This window comes from Nycticebus coucang, chromosome 2 (assembly GCF_027406575.1).
Source record: "Nycticebus coucang isolate mNycCou1 chromosome 2, mNycCou1.pri, whole genome shotgun sequence".
Taxonomy (NCBI): domain Eukaryota; kingdom Metazoa; phylum Chordata; class Mammalia; order Primates; family Lorisidae; genus Nycticebus; species Nycticebus coucang.
In genome coordinates this window covers 15,406,761-15,422,929 of record NC_069781.1, presented here as the reverse complement: position 1 = coordinate 15,422,929, position 16,169 = coordinate 15,406,761, and the positions used below count along the sequence as shown (strand labels likewise).

Genomic DNA, 16,169 nt, shown 5'->3' with positions numbered 1-16,169 from the left:
CAGCATTTCTTCACTTCTATCCTGGAGGCTCTCCTTGTATGACCTTTAGGGAAATCTATTTGCCAGAGATGCTGGACAGGAGAAAAAGAGTTGAGACTTCAAAATGTGTGAATGCAGACACACCCAAAGAGCTGTCTCAAGCACAAAGTCTTCCCCTTACACAGTTGTTTCTCCATGATCTAATGTGGCTCTCCTGCCACACTTCTGCAGACTGGACCAAAGAAGAAAAAGCAAGGGGAAGTCATCTTTAAAGGCCAAAAGGTCACATAAAACATAATAAAATACAAATGTTTCCTTTAAAATTTTTAATGGACAGGAAATGGTATAGAATAACCGCCAAGTCACATAAATTAACTTTTTTGTTAATGTTTGTAATCCCGGAAAGAACACACTATCAGCCCATGCAAACTGCTGGGCGTTTTCATCAGTTGTCATCTGGGCGCGTGACTGAGGGTGGGCCACAGACCCATCTTCACATGCTCCAGAAATAAAAGCGGCTGCCATGTTTGGCAGGTTTCAAATCTCCCTCAATCTCAGGGTTGGGCTCCGGTCTTGGTCTTGAGTGATAGGGATTCTCTGGTATAGGTCGGTCTGTTTTCACTTTGGTGACCTGGTAAGAGTGAAGAAGGAAAAAGCAAAGTTGGAAGTCAGGCTGGGGAAGTCTGAGGCCATAAACTCCACTCCTGGTGTCTCCTCTCTGCCTCTGCTGCCTAATAGCTCCCTGACTTAAAGGCCCCACAAATTATATTCAGAATCAACACTTAGGACAGCCCAGTTTACATCATTCCACATGGTGACAGCTAAAGATATAGAAGGGAACAAGATATCCAATGTTCTCAAGGGGTCACTGTCCAGTGAGGAAGACAGGCAAGAACATCAACCCAGACTTCCTTATTACCTACCATACTACCTACTGACCATAATGAAGGCATGAACCACATGTTACAGGAACAAGGACTCTGCACATCTAAATATTGGGATATTGCTGAAGAGGAGCATTTAGCTTAACTTTGAAGTTTCAGCAGGAGTTAGCCAGGAAGATGAGGGAGGAAAAGACACTCCGAGTAAACAAATAACAATATAAAGACAGAGAGGTCAAAGCAAAGGCTACTGAAGAATGGAGGGAGATGGAGACCAACCACCTGTTAGAAACAATGCTGGGCACATTCCACACCATTTTCACACTCCCATGAGGTCACTTTGCGGGGGTTCACTGAGGCCCCATAGCTGACAGTGGAAGAACTAATACACAAAGCCAGATCTGCCTCCTCCAAAGCCTGTGCTTTTCAATACTAGACTACCCCAGTATACAGGGGCAAAATGATAAAGGCTACAGAATGATATACAAAGGTGAATCAACGTTAACCTGATGTTACTAAAGCAGGACAGTAAATCACATCTGTAGGCCAGAAAATGTAGAAGCTATCTTGGAAAGGTGAGACTACAATTGGGGCACTGAGCCCATAGACCAAAGAGATGATGAGGTACTGAAGTGGAACAGGGACAGAGAAACAGAGATAGATATAGTTGACAAATATCCTCATCAGAAAGTCAGCAGAAAATGTCCTCGTTTTAAAGATAAAGCAACAGACCCAGGTAAGTGGGAAGACATAAGGCCACGGTTATCAACAATCTTCTGATTATTACTCTACTGGTATGAACTCTAAGCCACCCCATATACTATAATATGACCAGATTAATCTTCCTAGATATATGAATTCAGAAACCATTTATTATGAAGAGAGCTTTCAGGTATACAATCACACAATTATTATAACCACTCTATGAAGCACTATCATCTCTAGTTCACAGATGTACAAAGGCCATCTGTGACTTGCCTGAGACAAAGATTTGACTTGCCTGAGACAAAGAAGAATTGACTTGCCTGAGACAAAGATACACTGTAATGTCAGAGATGGAACCCAAGTCTTCAAGTCCAGGGTGGCTTTTTGTTTGTTTGCTTTTGAAACAGCTTCCCCATCTCCCTGCCATGATCAGAGATCACTACAGGTTCCTGAAAACTTGACTTTATTATAAATGCCTCTGGCTGATATGTGAAGCTCCTTTAAGGAATTCAAGATATTTATGAAATAAATCTAGAAAAGTGTTTCTCAAACTGGGAAGTTATTAAGGATCCTTTTTAATAACAAATTTTTGAGGATAGAACCAAAAAGCAACTTCCTCTTCTGTACCATTCCCCAAAGCAGAAGGGATCTAAAGTAATCAAACTAAACACTAGGTGTAGGTAAGTGACTTTGGGCAGCCGACTCATCCTTCCATTTCCTATATAAAATGGAGCTATTAGTAGCTCAGAGGGTTATTAGGATGAAGTAGGATAATATACATACAGTATCCAATGTATAGGATACTGTAGGTTCTCGACAGAGAGAGAAATTATTTTTAATATTATGAGGATGATTGAATTATGGCTAAGAGAGAATAATTCTGCCTAAGAAAGTCAAAAACTTCAAAGGAAGATATGACATCTAAGCTTAGAGTAAATAATTAAGAATTCACCAGAGAATTCTTAGGGTAGAATGTAGGAGGAAAGGGTAATCCAATGGAAAGAAAAAGCAAAAGTGAATAAAATTTAGGCTTCATGCAATCAAATTTCTAGAAAGTAACTGGATACTGAATTTAAATCTAACTAAAATGATAATCCTCTTAAAGAAATCCACTTTTAAAAAGAGTTAAGACAATATTTTTTTCATTTTACAGAGTTTTGAAAATATAGATATATTAATACAGAGATTCAGGAATAAACATGCTGTCTTAATAGCATGACTTATTAATTATCTAAGTTCCACCACTTTCCAACGTAGAATCACAAACTTTAAAATAATTTGTTCAGTGCTTCAGAAGAAGGTATCTGAAGTAAAGATAATCATGCCAGGTACAAAAAAAAACATGTGCTTAGCCATTACTCTACTTATGACACCAAGCTTATGACCCAACTATTAACAGATGCTATACACGAAACGAAGGGACTAACATTAACTTTGAACCCATGTGCCGAACACTACGTTAGGGATTCACATAGGCTTTCTAAAGTAATCTCACAGAAAAATAGGGCTTATTCCTGGCCCCATGTTATAGATGCAACAGGACAGGAAATATAAAGCAATGTGTTGAAAATTCCATAGCAATTAAGTAGTGGAACCAAGATTCAAATCTATTATCTGTCTCCATTCAAACCTGAGTTTTTCTCCTTGCAGAAAGGAGAAGAAAACTTGTGCTGCCCCAGAGGGAATGGAGGACGCTGAGGCTGAAGCAGCAGGTATGGGTCAGGTCACAAAGGGGCTGCATGCCATGTATGGGGGAGATGCTTTATACTGCAAGCAATGGGGATTTAAAGATTTTTAAAAAGAAAGTAATATAAGATTTACCTTCCACCTACACAGATCACTCCTATCATGAAGTTATAACTTTATCCTACATTTTTCTTTTTCTTTTGGCTGGGGCTAGGTTTGAACCCGCCACCTCCGGCATATGGGACCGGCACCCTACTCCTTGAGCCACAGGCGCCACCCTATCCTACATTTTTCAATCAAAGAATGCAGTCTTCTAAAGCCCAAACTGATACACCTGCTTCTTTCAGAAATTCACGTTACACCAAGGAAACTCCAGTAAACATAACACAGTAAATATGTGAGAAGATGCAAAAAAATATTCCAGGAGATGCTAATCTATAGGAGATGATGACTGTATGAATTAAGAAAGACTAGGAAGTGAAAAATAAAGACATTCAGGTTTCTAGCTCTCATGTGTCAAGAGATGGTGGTTACACAACCATCAATATAAGAGAAAGAGTCGAAAAACATAAAACTTTTAGGCATGTACTTTTAAAATCTTTAGGTATGTTTCCAAATATTATTGTATATTTGATCCTATTTCCCTCCAAATTCCATAATACCCTGGATAATGTTTTCAACTGATAGTGTTTCACTAACACTTTTGCTTATCCTCTTTTATTTCCTTTCTGTTCTATTAGCTAATTAACCAAAACCAAATCTACACATGCAGAAAGATCTATTTAAAGGAATATTTCTTTTAAAAAAAATCTTCCCATCTGGATTTGTATGTAAGTACTGCCTAATGAATCTGTTTGGTATAAATTTGGTGTTCACATAGCTGTATTCAGAAACCCTCTTCTGACCACCTCCTGCCTTTACCCCAGCCCTGAGTCAGAGTGGGACTTCCAGCAGGAATCTTTTTTACCTTTGACAGTTCTCCCAGGTCAGGCCGCACCCAGCCTAGTTTGTCCAGCACACACTCATCAAATTTTGCCTGCTGTTTGCGACAGTGGCGAAGTAACTGCTCTCCAGAATAATCAACACAGGTCCAATATTCGGTAAAAGGTTCTGCACAGTGACGCTTAATCTGCCTGGAAAAGAAGTCTAGGTTAGGGGCAGCGCTTTGCAAGACAGAAAAGTGGGGAAGATAGGTACAGATCTCAAATACACAGTCATGTTTCTTGAAAGGTAGGGGAATAAACTCATTTACAAAACAACTTAAACATCGTCAAGTTGAGAACCAAAGTAAACAAAAAAGATTTCTAAGGAACGAAATCTATGCAGGAAACAGAAAAGAGTGTAGCCTAAAGCACATGTATTTCACTCAGGGGAATTCCTCACTTGGGGCCTATTTATTCTTTTCTTTAGTCCCAATTTTAAAGATTATCAGCTTGACAAATTTAGAAGAGAAGAAGGCATAATCTGACATAGGTTATATTGATAGACATCAGAGGTAACAGACAACGGCAAAAAAGGAGACAGAATTATAGAAAGTACACAAACTAAAAAACAGAAGATCCTGGATGAGTGTAGAGGCAAACTGCCCTCCACTCCTCAAAAGCTTCAGATTCTCATCCAATTAACGCACTGAACAAAAACAGAGTAATCTTTGTTATCAAGAAGAAAGTTAAATTACATTTGGTGCTCTCTGTTAAGCAGGTAGCATATAATTTACTTTATGGCCATCAAAAATGGATGGAGAAAATGTAACTTTTATCTATATAAGGGATAATCTTCAGTCATTTTGCAAAATTCCCCTTCTCTTCTCATTCAACACTACTAGTAATAAAATAAACGCAAATTCAAGCAAGAATGAAATACCATCTTTTTATGTAAAAGCCATATTTGAGGTAGTGGAATAAATTCAGAGCGCCTCCTTTCCCCAAAGGAGAAATTGAAGTGCTTACTTGCCATACTCCAAGAATCTCTCAACACATGAATCTTGTTTAACATGTCTCAGAGGCTGGGCATGATGACTCATGCCTGTCATCCTAGCATTCTGGGAGGCCAAGATGGTGGTCACTTGAGCTCATGAGTTTGAGACCAGCCTAAGCAAGAGTGAGACCTAAAAACTGCTGGGTGTTGTGGCGGGCACCTGTAGTCCCAGTTACTCAGAAGGCTGAGACAAGAGGATCACTTTAGCCTAAGAGTTTGAGATGCTGTGAGCTATGATGCCACCGCACTCTACCCTGAATGATAAAGTGAGACTGTCTCAACAACAATAAAAAAGACATGTCTCGGGAAGGAGGAATCTCAGAGATGGTCTAAGGGATGTACATAGTGAAAAATCTGCTCTCCACTCCTGCCTGACAGCCACTCAGTTCCCCACCTGGTTGTCCACCAATGTCACCAGTTTCTTAGGTACCCCTTCCAGTTATCATAAGTATATCCTGCACCCACCTAACCTCTACCTGAAAATCACTCTGGTAGAAAGCTACCACTTCCAATGGGAGTTTGTATTCCTCCAAAAGGAGGAAGGGCTGCAAACCACTAGTCTAGTAGTAAAGACACCCTGCCCTGGACCCTGTCACCCACACCTACAGACACTATCCACTAATGCCTACAACAAGAAACTTCAGCAGTGAGAAACTCCTCTCATGCAGCCAGTTAGGGACCTTGGGAATTTGTGAAATCCAGACACTTCCCCCTTACAATGTACTACCTGTACTTTGCGGAAGTTCTCTTAGAAAATAAAAAAATTGTATTTTGGCTCGGTACCTGTGGCTCAAGCGGCTAAGGCACCAGCCACATACACCTGAGCTGGCAGGTTGGAATCCAGCCCGGGCCTGCCAAACAACAATGACGGCTGCAACCAAAAAATAGCCGGGCGTGGTGGCAGGCGCCTGTAGTCCCAGCTACTTGGGAGGCAGAGGTAAGAGACTTGCTTAAGCTCAGGAGTTGGAGGTTGCTGTGAGCTGTGATGCCACGGCACTCTCTGCAGGGCGACAGCTTGAGGCTCCGTCTCTATTTTTAGATAAGGTTTTACTATGTTGCCCAGCCTGGTCTTAAACTTCTGGCCTCAAGTGATCCTCCCACCTTGGCCTCCAGAGCAACTGAAATTACAGGCATGAGTCACCACACACAGCAGAAAATTAATAAGCATACACATTCAATCTTGCTAGCAATCAAATCAACTTAAACTAAAGCATAACAAGGTAGCACTTTGCATCCACCAAATACTTAAATAACGTGCATACCAGAAAACAGTGCTGAGGATAGCATAAACTGATCCAACTTTGAAAATAAAAAAGCAATAAAAGTTTAAGAGCCATAAATAATGTTGAAAGCCTTTAATAATCTCACTACTAAAAAATCTATGGCAAAGAATTAATTAAAAGATGAAAAAGATCTATACACAAAAGTAATCACCACAGATTTAATTTAAAAAAATCAAAATCTACTGAATGCCTACTAACAACAATTAACAATGATGTTCAATAAAAGAATGATATGTTATGGTCAGTTTATCTACTAATGGACTATTTATTATACAGCCATTAAAACCTGATAGTCATAAAGACTATACAGCATCATGAAAGAATGTTTCCAACAGTTTCAATGAACAATGCATTTTTAAATGTACACACGCTATAATTATAACCACGAAAATATCTTTGCATGGAGACAAAGATAGCAGCAGCGAGAAAGGAGTGCAGCTATTGTGCTAAGGTATTTGATTTTCTCCTCCAACATCACTGTCATGGACACCTGTGGTTCATTCCCTACTCTTCTGCAATACCTTTCTAATTTGCCTTTGGGGAACAAAACCCCTCCCTGTCTCTCTGCAAGGCGGTCTGGATAAAGCTAAGTCTACTCCTCACTTTAGGCCTGACCAATCAGAGCATTTTACCTCCTGAAGTAAAACCGGCTCTATGACAAGCACATGAAGTGAGCCAGGCCAGACAATCAGTTCAGTACAGGAACCAGCTAACAAGCACTGTGCTGGATTGTCTTTAGGCGCCCTTTCAAATTTTTCATAGTAATATTGTATAGATAGGTATTATTTCACAATTTATAAATTAAGATTCATGGAGATTAAAGAACTTGCCAAATAATAAATAAAAATAAAAACAAAACCAAATATAATTTGAGTGTTTACCTTGGTCTATCTGACTTCAAAATCTATAGACTTCCTACTAAAATTATCCTTCCACTTTATTAGCCAGATGTTCACGTATTCATTTAAGAATACCTGGAGGCATTGAAACCAAAAGATTTTTACCTGAAGAAATCCAAAGCACACTTGTTGACCAGCTTGCCCTCCTCTAAACACCGCCTCGGATCCTTCTCTTCCCAGCGGCAGAGCATGAACTCCTTATTGGCCTTATCACACTGAGCTCCATAGTGGTGGGCTGCAGCTTTAAGCACAGCAGAACTGACTTTCACCTGGGAAAAGGAAAGATGGGAGAAAGACCAGACTGTGAGCCAGAAGATCACTTTCTCAACTTTACCTCATGCTGGTCAAAACAAAGAACAAAACGCGGCACTGGTCTGACTACCAAGAAAATTAAAGACCGAGCTGTCATTACCATCTGCAGGGCTTTAGAGACCACAAAGCTCACCTTTAAAATACTCTGAGTTGACATTATTATCCCCATTTGAGAGAGGACGAATGGCAGCCCTAACAAAATCTTTAGATATTTAGGTAGAGAGGCTAGAGCTGTGAAGGAGCATAGAGGCTTCCGGGATGGAGGGTGAGGAAACAACTCTGGGGGGAGCTTTGCTCAGCTTCTGCTCCAGGAAGAAAATCACCAGTAATAGTATAAAGATAAAGAAAACTCCCAGAGGACTAGAGAATCACAGAAAATGAGAGGCTGGAAGGGATAAGAACATGTAGTCCAGCAAGTTATTTTAACTAATAACAAAGTACTAAAACCTGCACATTTTAAAAAATCATAACTTAGAGCATATATAAGGTTGCCAACCCTAGTACCCATGCCCACCAGTCTCCCTCCCTCACAGTCCAGCACATTTTCTTGAGAAGAAAGATTACAGCTAGCTCACAGAGAATTGCAAACAGTCCAGGGCCTATGTAATAGCTACTGCAGCAAGGGTCCTGCTAGTCCCTTTTCTGTACTACCTTTTAGTAGTATAGAAATACCATAATGTGTTAATGACTGTCACTTAAACAGAACATCTTGTTACCTCAGAGTACCATCCTCTTTACTCTTCCTTTCCTTTTTCTTTAGAGACAGAGTCTCACTTTGTTGCCCCTTGGTAGACTGCCGTGGTGTCATAACTCACAGCAACCTCAAACTCTTGGGCTCAAGCGATTCTCTTGTCTCAGCCTCAAGGAGCTGGGACTACAGGCATCTGCTACAAAGCCCAGCTCTTTTTAGGTCTCGCTCTGGCTCAGGCTGGTCTTGAATTGTGAGCTCAAGCAATCCACCTGCCTCAGCCTCCCAAAGTGCTAGGATTACAGACATGAGCCACCCTGCAGGCATTTACTCTTCCTTTTCAAAACTGTCTTCACTATTCTTTTAGATGAACGCCAGCCCCAATTTGCATTTGAATTGTATTGAATTTAGTTACATATTCTGGGGCAACAGGCACTTTTATAATATTGGGTCTCTGTTCAAATGTCCTGTCCCCAGAGATCCTTTCCCTAATCATTTTATATAAACTAACAGTGGTCACTCAAGTGTCTACATGTGACCAATAAAATATGAGCTCTAAGGGGGCAGGGATTTTGTTTTCAACAGAGATCTAATACTGTAAAGATGTCAATTCTCCATAAATTAAGCAATAGAAATTAAATGTAATGTTCACTATGTACACAAAGCACCCCAAATTATCACAAGTAGCTATTGGGCACTCAGTCTGTCAGCCAACAGGGATACAACAGTTACAAAAGAGATATGAATACCTGAATTATACCTTCTCATCACCACTTATTCATATTCAGGTAATTCTTGTCCTTCAGTTAAAATTACAGCTTCCTTCACATAGGAACCTTGCACATTTCTCGTTTATAGCTCAGTATTTTAGCATTTCCGATACTACATAAATAGGATTTTTTTCTATTACATTTTCAAACTGCTTACTGGTTATACATTGTATATTCTCTCTAGCCATCTTACTGAACTTTTAGTTCTGATACAAAATCCAAGAGGATTAACAGAAAAACTAAACTTCTCTTTGTTATTTATGTTTTTCTTCTTATTCTTTTTTCCTATCTATTGTTCTGATCAAACCCTCCAGGACAATTCAGATGAACAGCAGTAACAGTAATAACCTTGCCCTTTTGTAAACTTTAAAGCATAATTTGGTGCAATATTTGTTACTGGCATCTGGGATACAGTTTGGCTATACCTTGCTAAGCAAGTTTTCTAATCTTAACTGATTTTGTTTTACTGGTGCTGTTTTCTCCACCCGGAAAGAATAAAATTTCTAGGCTTCCTTTTTATTAATCTATAAAGGTAACACAGAGCAGTAACATATTACCTAAAACGGAACTATTGTATTTCTAAAATAATATCTTGTCTATCACAGTATTATGCTTTAATACATTAGTGAATTTGATTTGCAAAATTAAGGATTTTATGTGAGAAGGGTCTATAATTTTATTTTTACACTTAAACAGCTAGTTAAAGTTGTTAATAAGACAAACAGCAAGGAAAGATGAGAGTAATTCATCTACACACTATAGAAAGAGAATTATGACTATGTCTGCTAATGTTATAACTTTTACAATTACCAAAGCAAAGTTATGATGTAAGTGAAACTTGCCATGACGATTCTAATAAATTTGTTTTTATTTTATATTTTATATATTTACTTTTTTGGAGTCAGGGTCTTGCTCTGTCCCTTTGGGGTACAGTACAGTAACATCATCATAGCTCACTGCAGCCTCTGACTCTTAGGCTCAAGCAATCCTCCTGCCTCAGCCTCCCAAGTAGCTGGGACTATAGGTATGCACCATCACGCCCAGCGAATTTTTCCATTTTTTGTAGAGACAGGGTTTCCCTCTGGCTCAGACTGGGATGCTAATAAATTCAAGTTAAAGATCTGTAAACTTTTTGCATTAAAGTTTCTGAAAATAAAAGAATTTATTTAATGGAGTGGTATACATTTGCTTGCTTTATTATCTATAAACAGGCAGGAGACTAAAAATCAAAATGCAAATTTACTTTAAAGCTTGATATATTTTAAAAATTAAGTTAGCTACACTAGCTTCCTTGTTAGATGCCTTGAAATATCTTTAAGGGGCTGATTTAATTATTCAAATGCCCATGGCTATCGTGCCCATAAAAGCCTGTGGCATTATTTGTTTTACTTTCCTACAAACACAGACGTCTTATCAAAATGAAGGTATACCCATGTGGCTGAACATGTCAAATGCCATCCCTGCCACAGGGAAATCTAGGATGAGAGCCATTCATTGACTCTCTTTCCTAACTGATGAAAGAGAGAGCGGTCCTCAAAAGGATACGGTGGGTCAGCAGCAACCCCAGAACCGAAACACAGAGACTGTGAACTCCAATCAGGCTTCTTCCCTTTACGTCACCACCACTGAGGTGGCAAAGAACTAGAGATGTCACCATATCCCCTCACCTGCTTCTTCACTAAGACTGATGAATTCCAACAGAAACAACATCCTTTCACAGCTGCTTATCGTGAATACTCTCTCAAATTCATTCAGCTCTCTTTGTCTCAAAGAACACAGAATTCAACATCCTTCCTCATTTATTCTCACAAGAGCCTCACTGCACAGCAGGGTTACACAGTCTGCAGGTGCCAAAAGTAAAACAGATTGTAACCAATCAATCTCCTAGTCCTGTTCCTGCTTCCTTAAACCGTATCTGCACTCTTTTTATAGTAATTTATACCACGCTTTACATTTTCCTTAATTTATGTAAAATGGAGAATGACACTTATTTTATATAAATGAGAATTAATCAATACATTAAAAAATATGAACAGTGCCTAGCACATGCAAAGTACAACATTAAGCATTAGATACTATTTTTATTTTTACTCAAAATTGTCAATGTGTCCAAGGAGTTTCCAGATCAAAGCTTCTGACTACTTTTTCAATGGGAATATGTCATAACTCCTAAGTCAATTAGGTCTAAAATGTGCTTAATTTGCTCTCCAATCCTTTTTCTTCTGGCTTCCCCACTCCAATGCCAGACTGCAAATCTGACACTCATTTCTCCACCTTTCCTGCCTCCAATTTCTAATCCATTGCTAAGTCTGATCAATTCTAGATATTAATATACTTGTTCTTTACTCTTTGTAAGCAAGTCACCAATTAGGTTGGGGTTATTAACATCTTCCTTAATTTTTTTTAGCAGCCACTGAGATTAGCTTCCCTACTTTCCTTTTCCTCTCTTCAATCCATTCTTCAGAGCTGCTGGAGAGCCATCTTCCTAAATGACAATTCTTTTTTTTTTTTTTTTTTTGAGACAGAGCCTCAAGCTGGCCCCCTGCGTAGGGTGCCATGGCATCACAGCTCACAGTAACCTCAAACTCCTGGTTTGAATTGCTCAAGCGATTCTCCTGCCTCAGCCTCCCAAGTAGCTGGTACTACAGGAACCCGCCACAATGCCCGGCTCACCATTGTTTGGCAGGCCCTGGGCTGGATTCGAATCTGCTAGCTCAGGTGTATGTGGCCAGCACCTTAGCTGCCTGAGCCACAGGTGCCAAGCCCTAAGTGACAATTCTTATTTTACTTTGCTATTAAATTAGCAATCAAACCCTCAAAGATTCATTCAGCCCTACTAGCAGAATAAAGCTTAAACTTCTTACAGGGTATTCAAGGCCTTCTGGACCCAAACTATCATGCCCACAGCCTTTAAAAAACACTGAGTTACTCACAGAACCCCTTTGTGGCCTCCTGCATTTTGCCATCTCCTTATCCTCAGATTTTACCTTCACTTAAGGAGTGCACTCCATTTTTGCCCATAAATGCCATTCTTCAAAAGACATTTATTCATGTCTTATGCCCAAGAAGTGTTTTCTCTATTGTTTATAGCCTCAGATAATTTTACAGGTGGAATTACCTTATCTTATAAATAACTGTGTCTGCAAATGTTAACATCGATTAATCAAGGTGGCCTACCAGTTATGCTTAGATAACTAATCTAGATCCAACTTCAAATCCTCTCTTTTCTTAAACCATGTCTGCCCCTATTTCAGAGTATTTAATCATACTTTGTCTTGCATTTTAGTTTATGTAATTATCTGTACCTCGATTCAACAAGGCAAACTTGACTCACTACCTATAGCTCAGCAGCTAGGGTGCTGGCTACATACACTGGAGCTGGCAGGTTCAAACCCGGCCAGGGCCTGCCAAACAACAATGAAAACTACAACAAAAAAATAGCTGAGTGTTGTGGCAGGCACCTGTGGTCCCAGCTATGTAGGAGGCTGAGGCAAGAGAATCACTTGAGCCTTAGAGTTTGAGGTTGCTGTGAGCTGTGATGCCACAGTCCTCTACGGAGGGCGACATAGTGAGACTATCTCAAAAAAAAAAAAAAAAAGGGCGGCACCTGTGGCTCAAAGGAGTAGGGCGCCAGCCCCATATACCAGAGGTTGTGGGTTCAAACCCAGCCCCAGCCAAAAACTGCAAAAAAAAAAAAAAAAATAGGCAAAATTATTCCAAATGTAGAACACTTAAATGAAACAGAACTTCTGACATTTGCTGAACCAAATTAAAATTCCAACAAAAAATATAGCAATTCAAGATTAACCCAGTGACAATTCAAAGATTGGCTCTATGCTAGCATCCCTCCCTCCATCTCAGAGTAAATATCACTTTATTATCAAGTCCCTGGACATAGCTAATAATTTCCTCATGTGAGGAGAATAATTGTTGCCATTCTCACAGGCATGAAAGAACAGTAAATGAAGTAATGAAGAATAGTAAGTGAAGGTAAAACACTTAACATAGTGCCTGGTGTACAATTTCAGCCTTGCCCTCCCTCTCCTTTAATATAGCCTATTCTTTCTACTATCCAGCCCCGTTATCACACTCAGTCTTAAGACCTTCCACCTCTTCCAACCACCTCACTTAACAGGATAAGTGCCAGCTGCTTGGGTAGGCCTTGTGCAAGTTGCCTTCAAACCCTATCCCAGCCCAAGATGCCTCTCTAGGCTCAGCACCTACTGCTTCCCACAAACACTTAGGTCACATCCCACAAACACTTCTTTGTCACTTAGGTATGACAAAGAAGCACTTGGCTCCCTAAACACACAAGGCTCTGTTAAGCCTTATTACTCTTTTGAACTTTTGCCACAACATAGTAGGTGAAAATCATGGACTTTAAAATCAGGCCTGGGTTCACATTCCAGCTCCACCACTTAGGAGCTATGTGACCTTGGGCAAATCACTTCTATTTTCAGGGCCTATTTCCTTATAAACAACATGGAAAGACCAATTATGTGTGTGTGTGTGTATATATATATAAAATAATATATATTATATATAAAATAGATATTATATATGTATATATATATTCATTCTATATTAGTGTTGCTGGGAGGAGTCAAGGAATTAATGCATGTAAAGTAATCAGCATCCTGCCTGGCTTCTAGAAAAGGCTTGATCATATTAGCTATAATTAGTAGCATATGTCTTCACTTCTCATAGCACTAACTACTACACCAGGCGTCCTCAAACTGCGGCCCGCGGGCCACATGAAGCGGTGTGAATTGTATTTGTTCCCGTTTTGTTTTTTACTTCAAAATAAGATAAGTGCAATGTGCATAGAAATTTTTTCATAGTTTTTTTGTTTAAACTACAGTCCGGCCCTCCAACGGTCTGAGGGACAGTGAATTGGCCCCCTGTTTAAAAAGTTTGAGGACGCCTGTCACACCGTACCATAACTGCCTCTTTATGTGTCTGTCTCCTTACCAGATTATAACCTCCGTGAGAGCAGAGTATATCTCTTGTTTTCCAGTGTATGTGCAAACGTGGTAATTATTCAAATATCTCTAGAATAAACGAATGGTTTAAATGTATCCTGCTACCAAACACCTTCCCCCAGCTGTGAGCAAATTCATTCTCCACTATTACATTTCCCTGAGGACTCCAGGCTCTACTTTAATGCTCTCTGCACCGATGATAACACCGTAGTGACTTCTCCCTTGACTGTGAGTATCTGGGGTTGTACACTCACTTTGCAGGAAGGTCTGAAGATTAAGCAACGTATAAGTCACTTTGGTGCTTAGTAAAAAGTATACTATTTTCACGGAAGGAGAAGCAGGTCGCTTTGTGGAGAGGAAGCGGTAAGGGTTCTAGAGCCACTGCGGGATGCGACAGGGTGGTGTGGGGAGAATACCCACAGGCTGTGGAGGGGACGTCCGAGGGGTGCCCTGTGCATGTGCTGGAGAGCCTGGGGAAAGGGACCGGGTACCCAGGGTCAGCAGAGGGCTGGGCCCAGGCCCGAGAAGCTGCAGCCCTTCTGCCCCGCTTGCCTGTCCTCCGGACGAGCCTCACCTCCTGTACTTTCAGCTCCTCTATAGTGGGCAGCTCCACTATCCCCGGCATGACGGCAGCAGCCCCGACCCTGACGAGGAACCCTCAGTTCAAGTCGCCCCCGTCTCCTTGAACTCCCCTTTCCACCGCCAAGGTGGCCACACGTCTCCTGCGCATGCGCTGTCAGCGGCACGCAGACGCACTGGGCAGCCCAACCGCGAGCGAGGGAGCATGCGCAATGCCAGAAGGCTCCGTGGGGAGGAGCTTTGCGTCGACTCCACCACGCCTCCCGGTTGTCATAGTGAGACCGCGTCCACTGAGGCTCGGGGTCTCAACTGCTGCAATCTATAATAGAAGCAGGCACCATGGAGTACACTGGGAGCCAATATATCGGGGAATATGTAGATGGGAGGTAAGGGCCCCGTTTGATTCACTATGTTTTGAATTTCTGATTAGAATAGAACCTGTCTTTTCGCTTCTGCAAAGGACCTTGTACCAGACGCTCACAAACTTACCCAAGTAACTTGTTCAAGGACACGTATCTAATAAGCAGCAGAGCTGAGAGCCACACATAAGTGCATGTGTGTGCGCGCTATCTACCAGTTTTAGATTTGGGAATAAGAATATTAAAATTTTCGGCTCAGCGCCTGTAGCTCGAGAGGCTAAGGCGCCAGCCACATACCCCAGAGCTGGGGGGTTCAAATCCAGCCCAGGCCTGCCAAACAACAATGACAACTACAACCAAAACATAGCTGGGCGTTGTGGCGGGCGCCTGTAGTCCCAGCTACTTGGGAGGCTGAGGCAAGAGAATCGCTTAAGCCCAGGAGTTGGAGGTTGCTATGAGCTGTGATGCCACAGGACTCTACCCAGGGCGACAGCTGGAGGCTCTGTCTAAAAAAAAAAAAAAAAAAAATTAAAATTTTCAAGATTCTTGCTCTCATGGAGTTTATAATCTAGTTGACTGGATAGTAGCAATGAAAACAATAAGTCAGCAAATAATTACAGATAATGGTACATGCTATGAAAACAAACATGGCGATTGGAGAAGAGGGACTGTGGCTAGTCTGATTCCACATAGTCTCTTCCATCTCTAAGTTCACACTCTAGCGATCATTATAGAGGAATATAGATACAAATCAGTGCAATGGGCCAGTAGTAAAAGCTATTCAGTTCAACAATGTTAAGTGTCTATGAAGAACCAGGCCCTGAGCTTGTCTCCAGGCACAATCCTTGCCCTCAAAGAGTTCATTCAAATGTTGTACAGCAAGTAAACATAACACAGATAACTGCAGTTCCACTGGCAGGAAGCGCTCTGGTAGAGAAGCAGAGAAACACAGAGGTGGCTACTCTTCCTTGCTAACCATCCTGGATGAAGAAGGTAAACTCGGTTTTTTTAATTGCTAGGAAACTGAGGCTGAGCGAGGTGAAGTGGACTGCCAAACAAGTGCTAGTTG

The 16,169-nt window shown here is 40.8% G+C and overlaps 2 protein-coding genes across 2 annotated transcripts in view; one reads left to right on the top strand and one right to left on the bottom strand.

Annotated features, from left to right (window-relative positions):
• Positions 1 to 290: 290 nt before the first annotated feature.
• NDUFA8 (NADH:ubiquinone oxidoreductase subunit A8) lies at positions 291 to 14,932 on the bottom strand. Its single transcript, XM_053563748.1, has 4 exons — positions 14,737 to 14,932; positions 7,516 to 7,679; positions 4,219 to 4,384; positions 291 to 610 (listed from the first exon to the last, which is right to left on the bottom strand). The coding sequence occupies exons 1-4, from the start codon at positions 14,785 to 14,787 to the stop codon at positions 473 to 475; spliced, it is 519 nt and encodes a 172-aa protein (XP_053419723.1). The 5' UTR covers positions 14,788 to 14,932; the 3' UTR covers positions 291 to 472.
• Positions 14,933 to 15,000: 68 nt separating this feature from the next.
• MORN5 (MORN repeat containing 5) overlaps positions 15,001 to 16,169 on the top strand; it is a 45,085-nt gene continuing 43,916 nt past the window's right edge. The window contains exon 1 of the mRNA XM_053563755.1: positions 15,001 to 15,127. Coding sequence (XP_053419730.1) covers positions 15,081 to 15,127 — 47 coding nt within the window. The 5' untranslated portion in view covers positions 15,001 to 15,080. The remainder of the gene's footprint in view (positions 15,128 to 16,169) is intronic.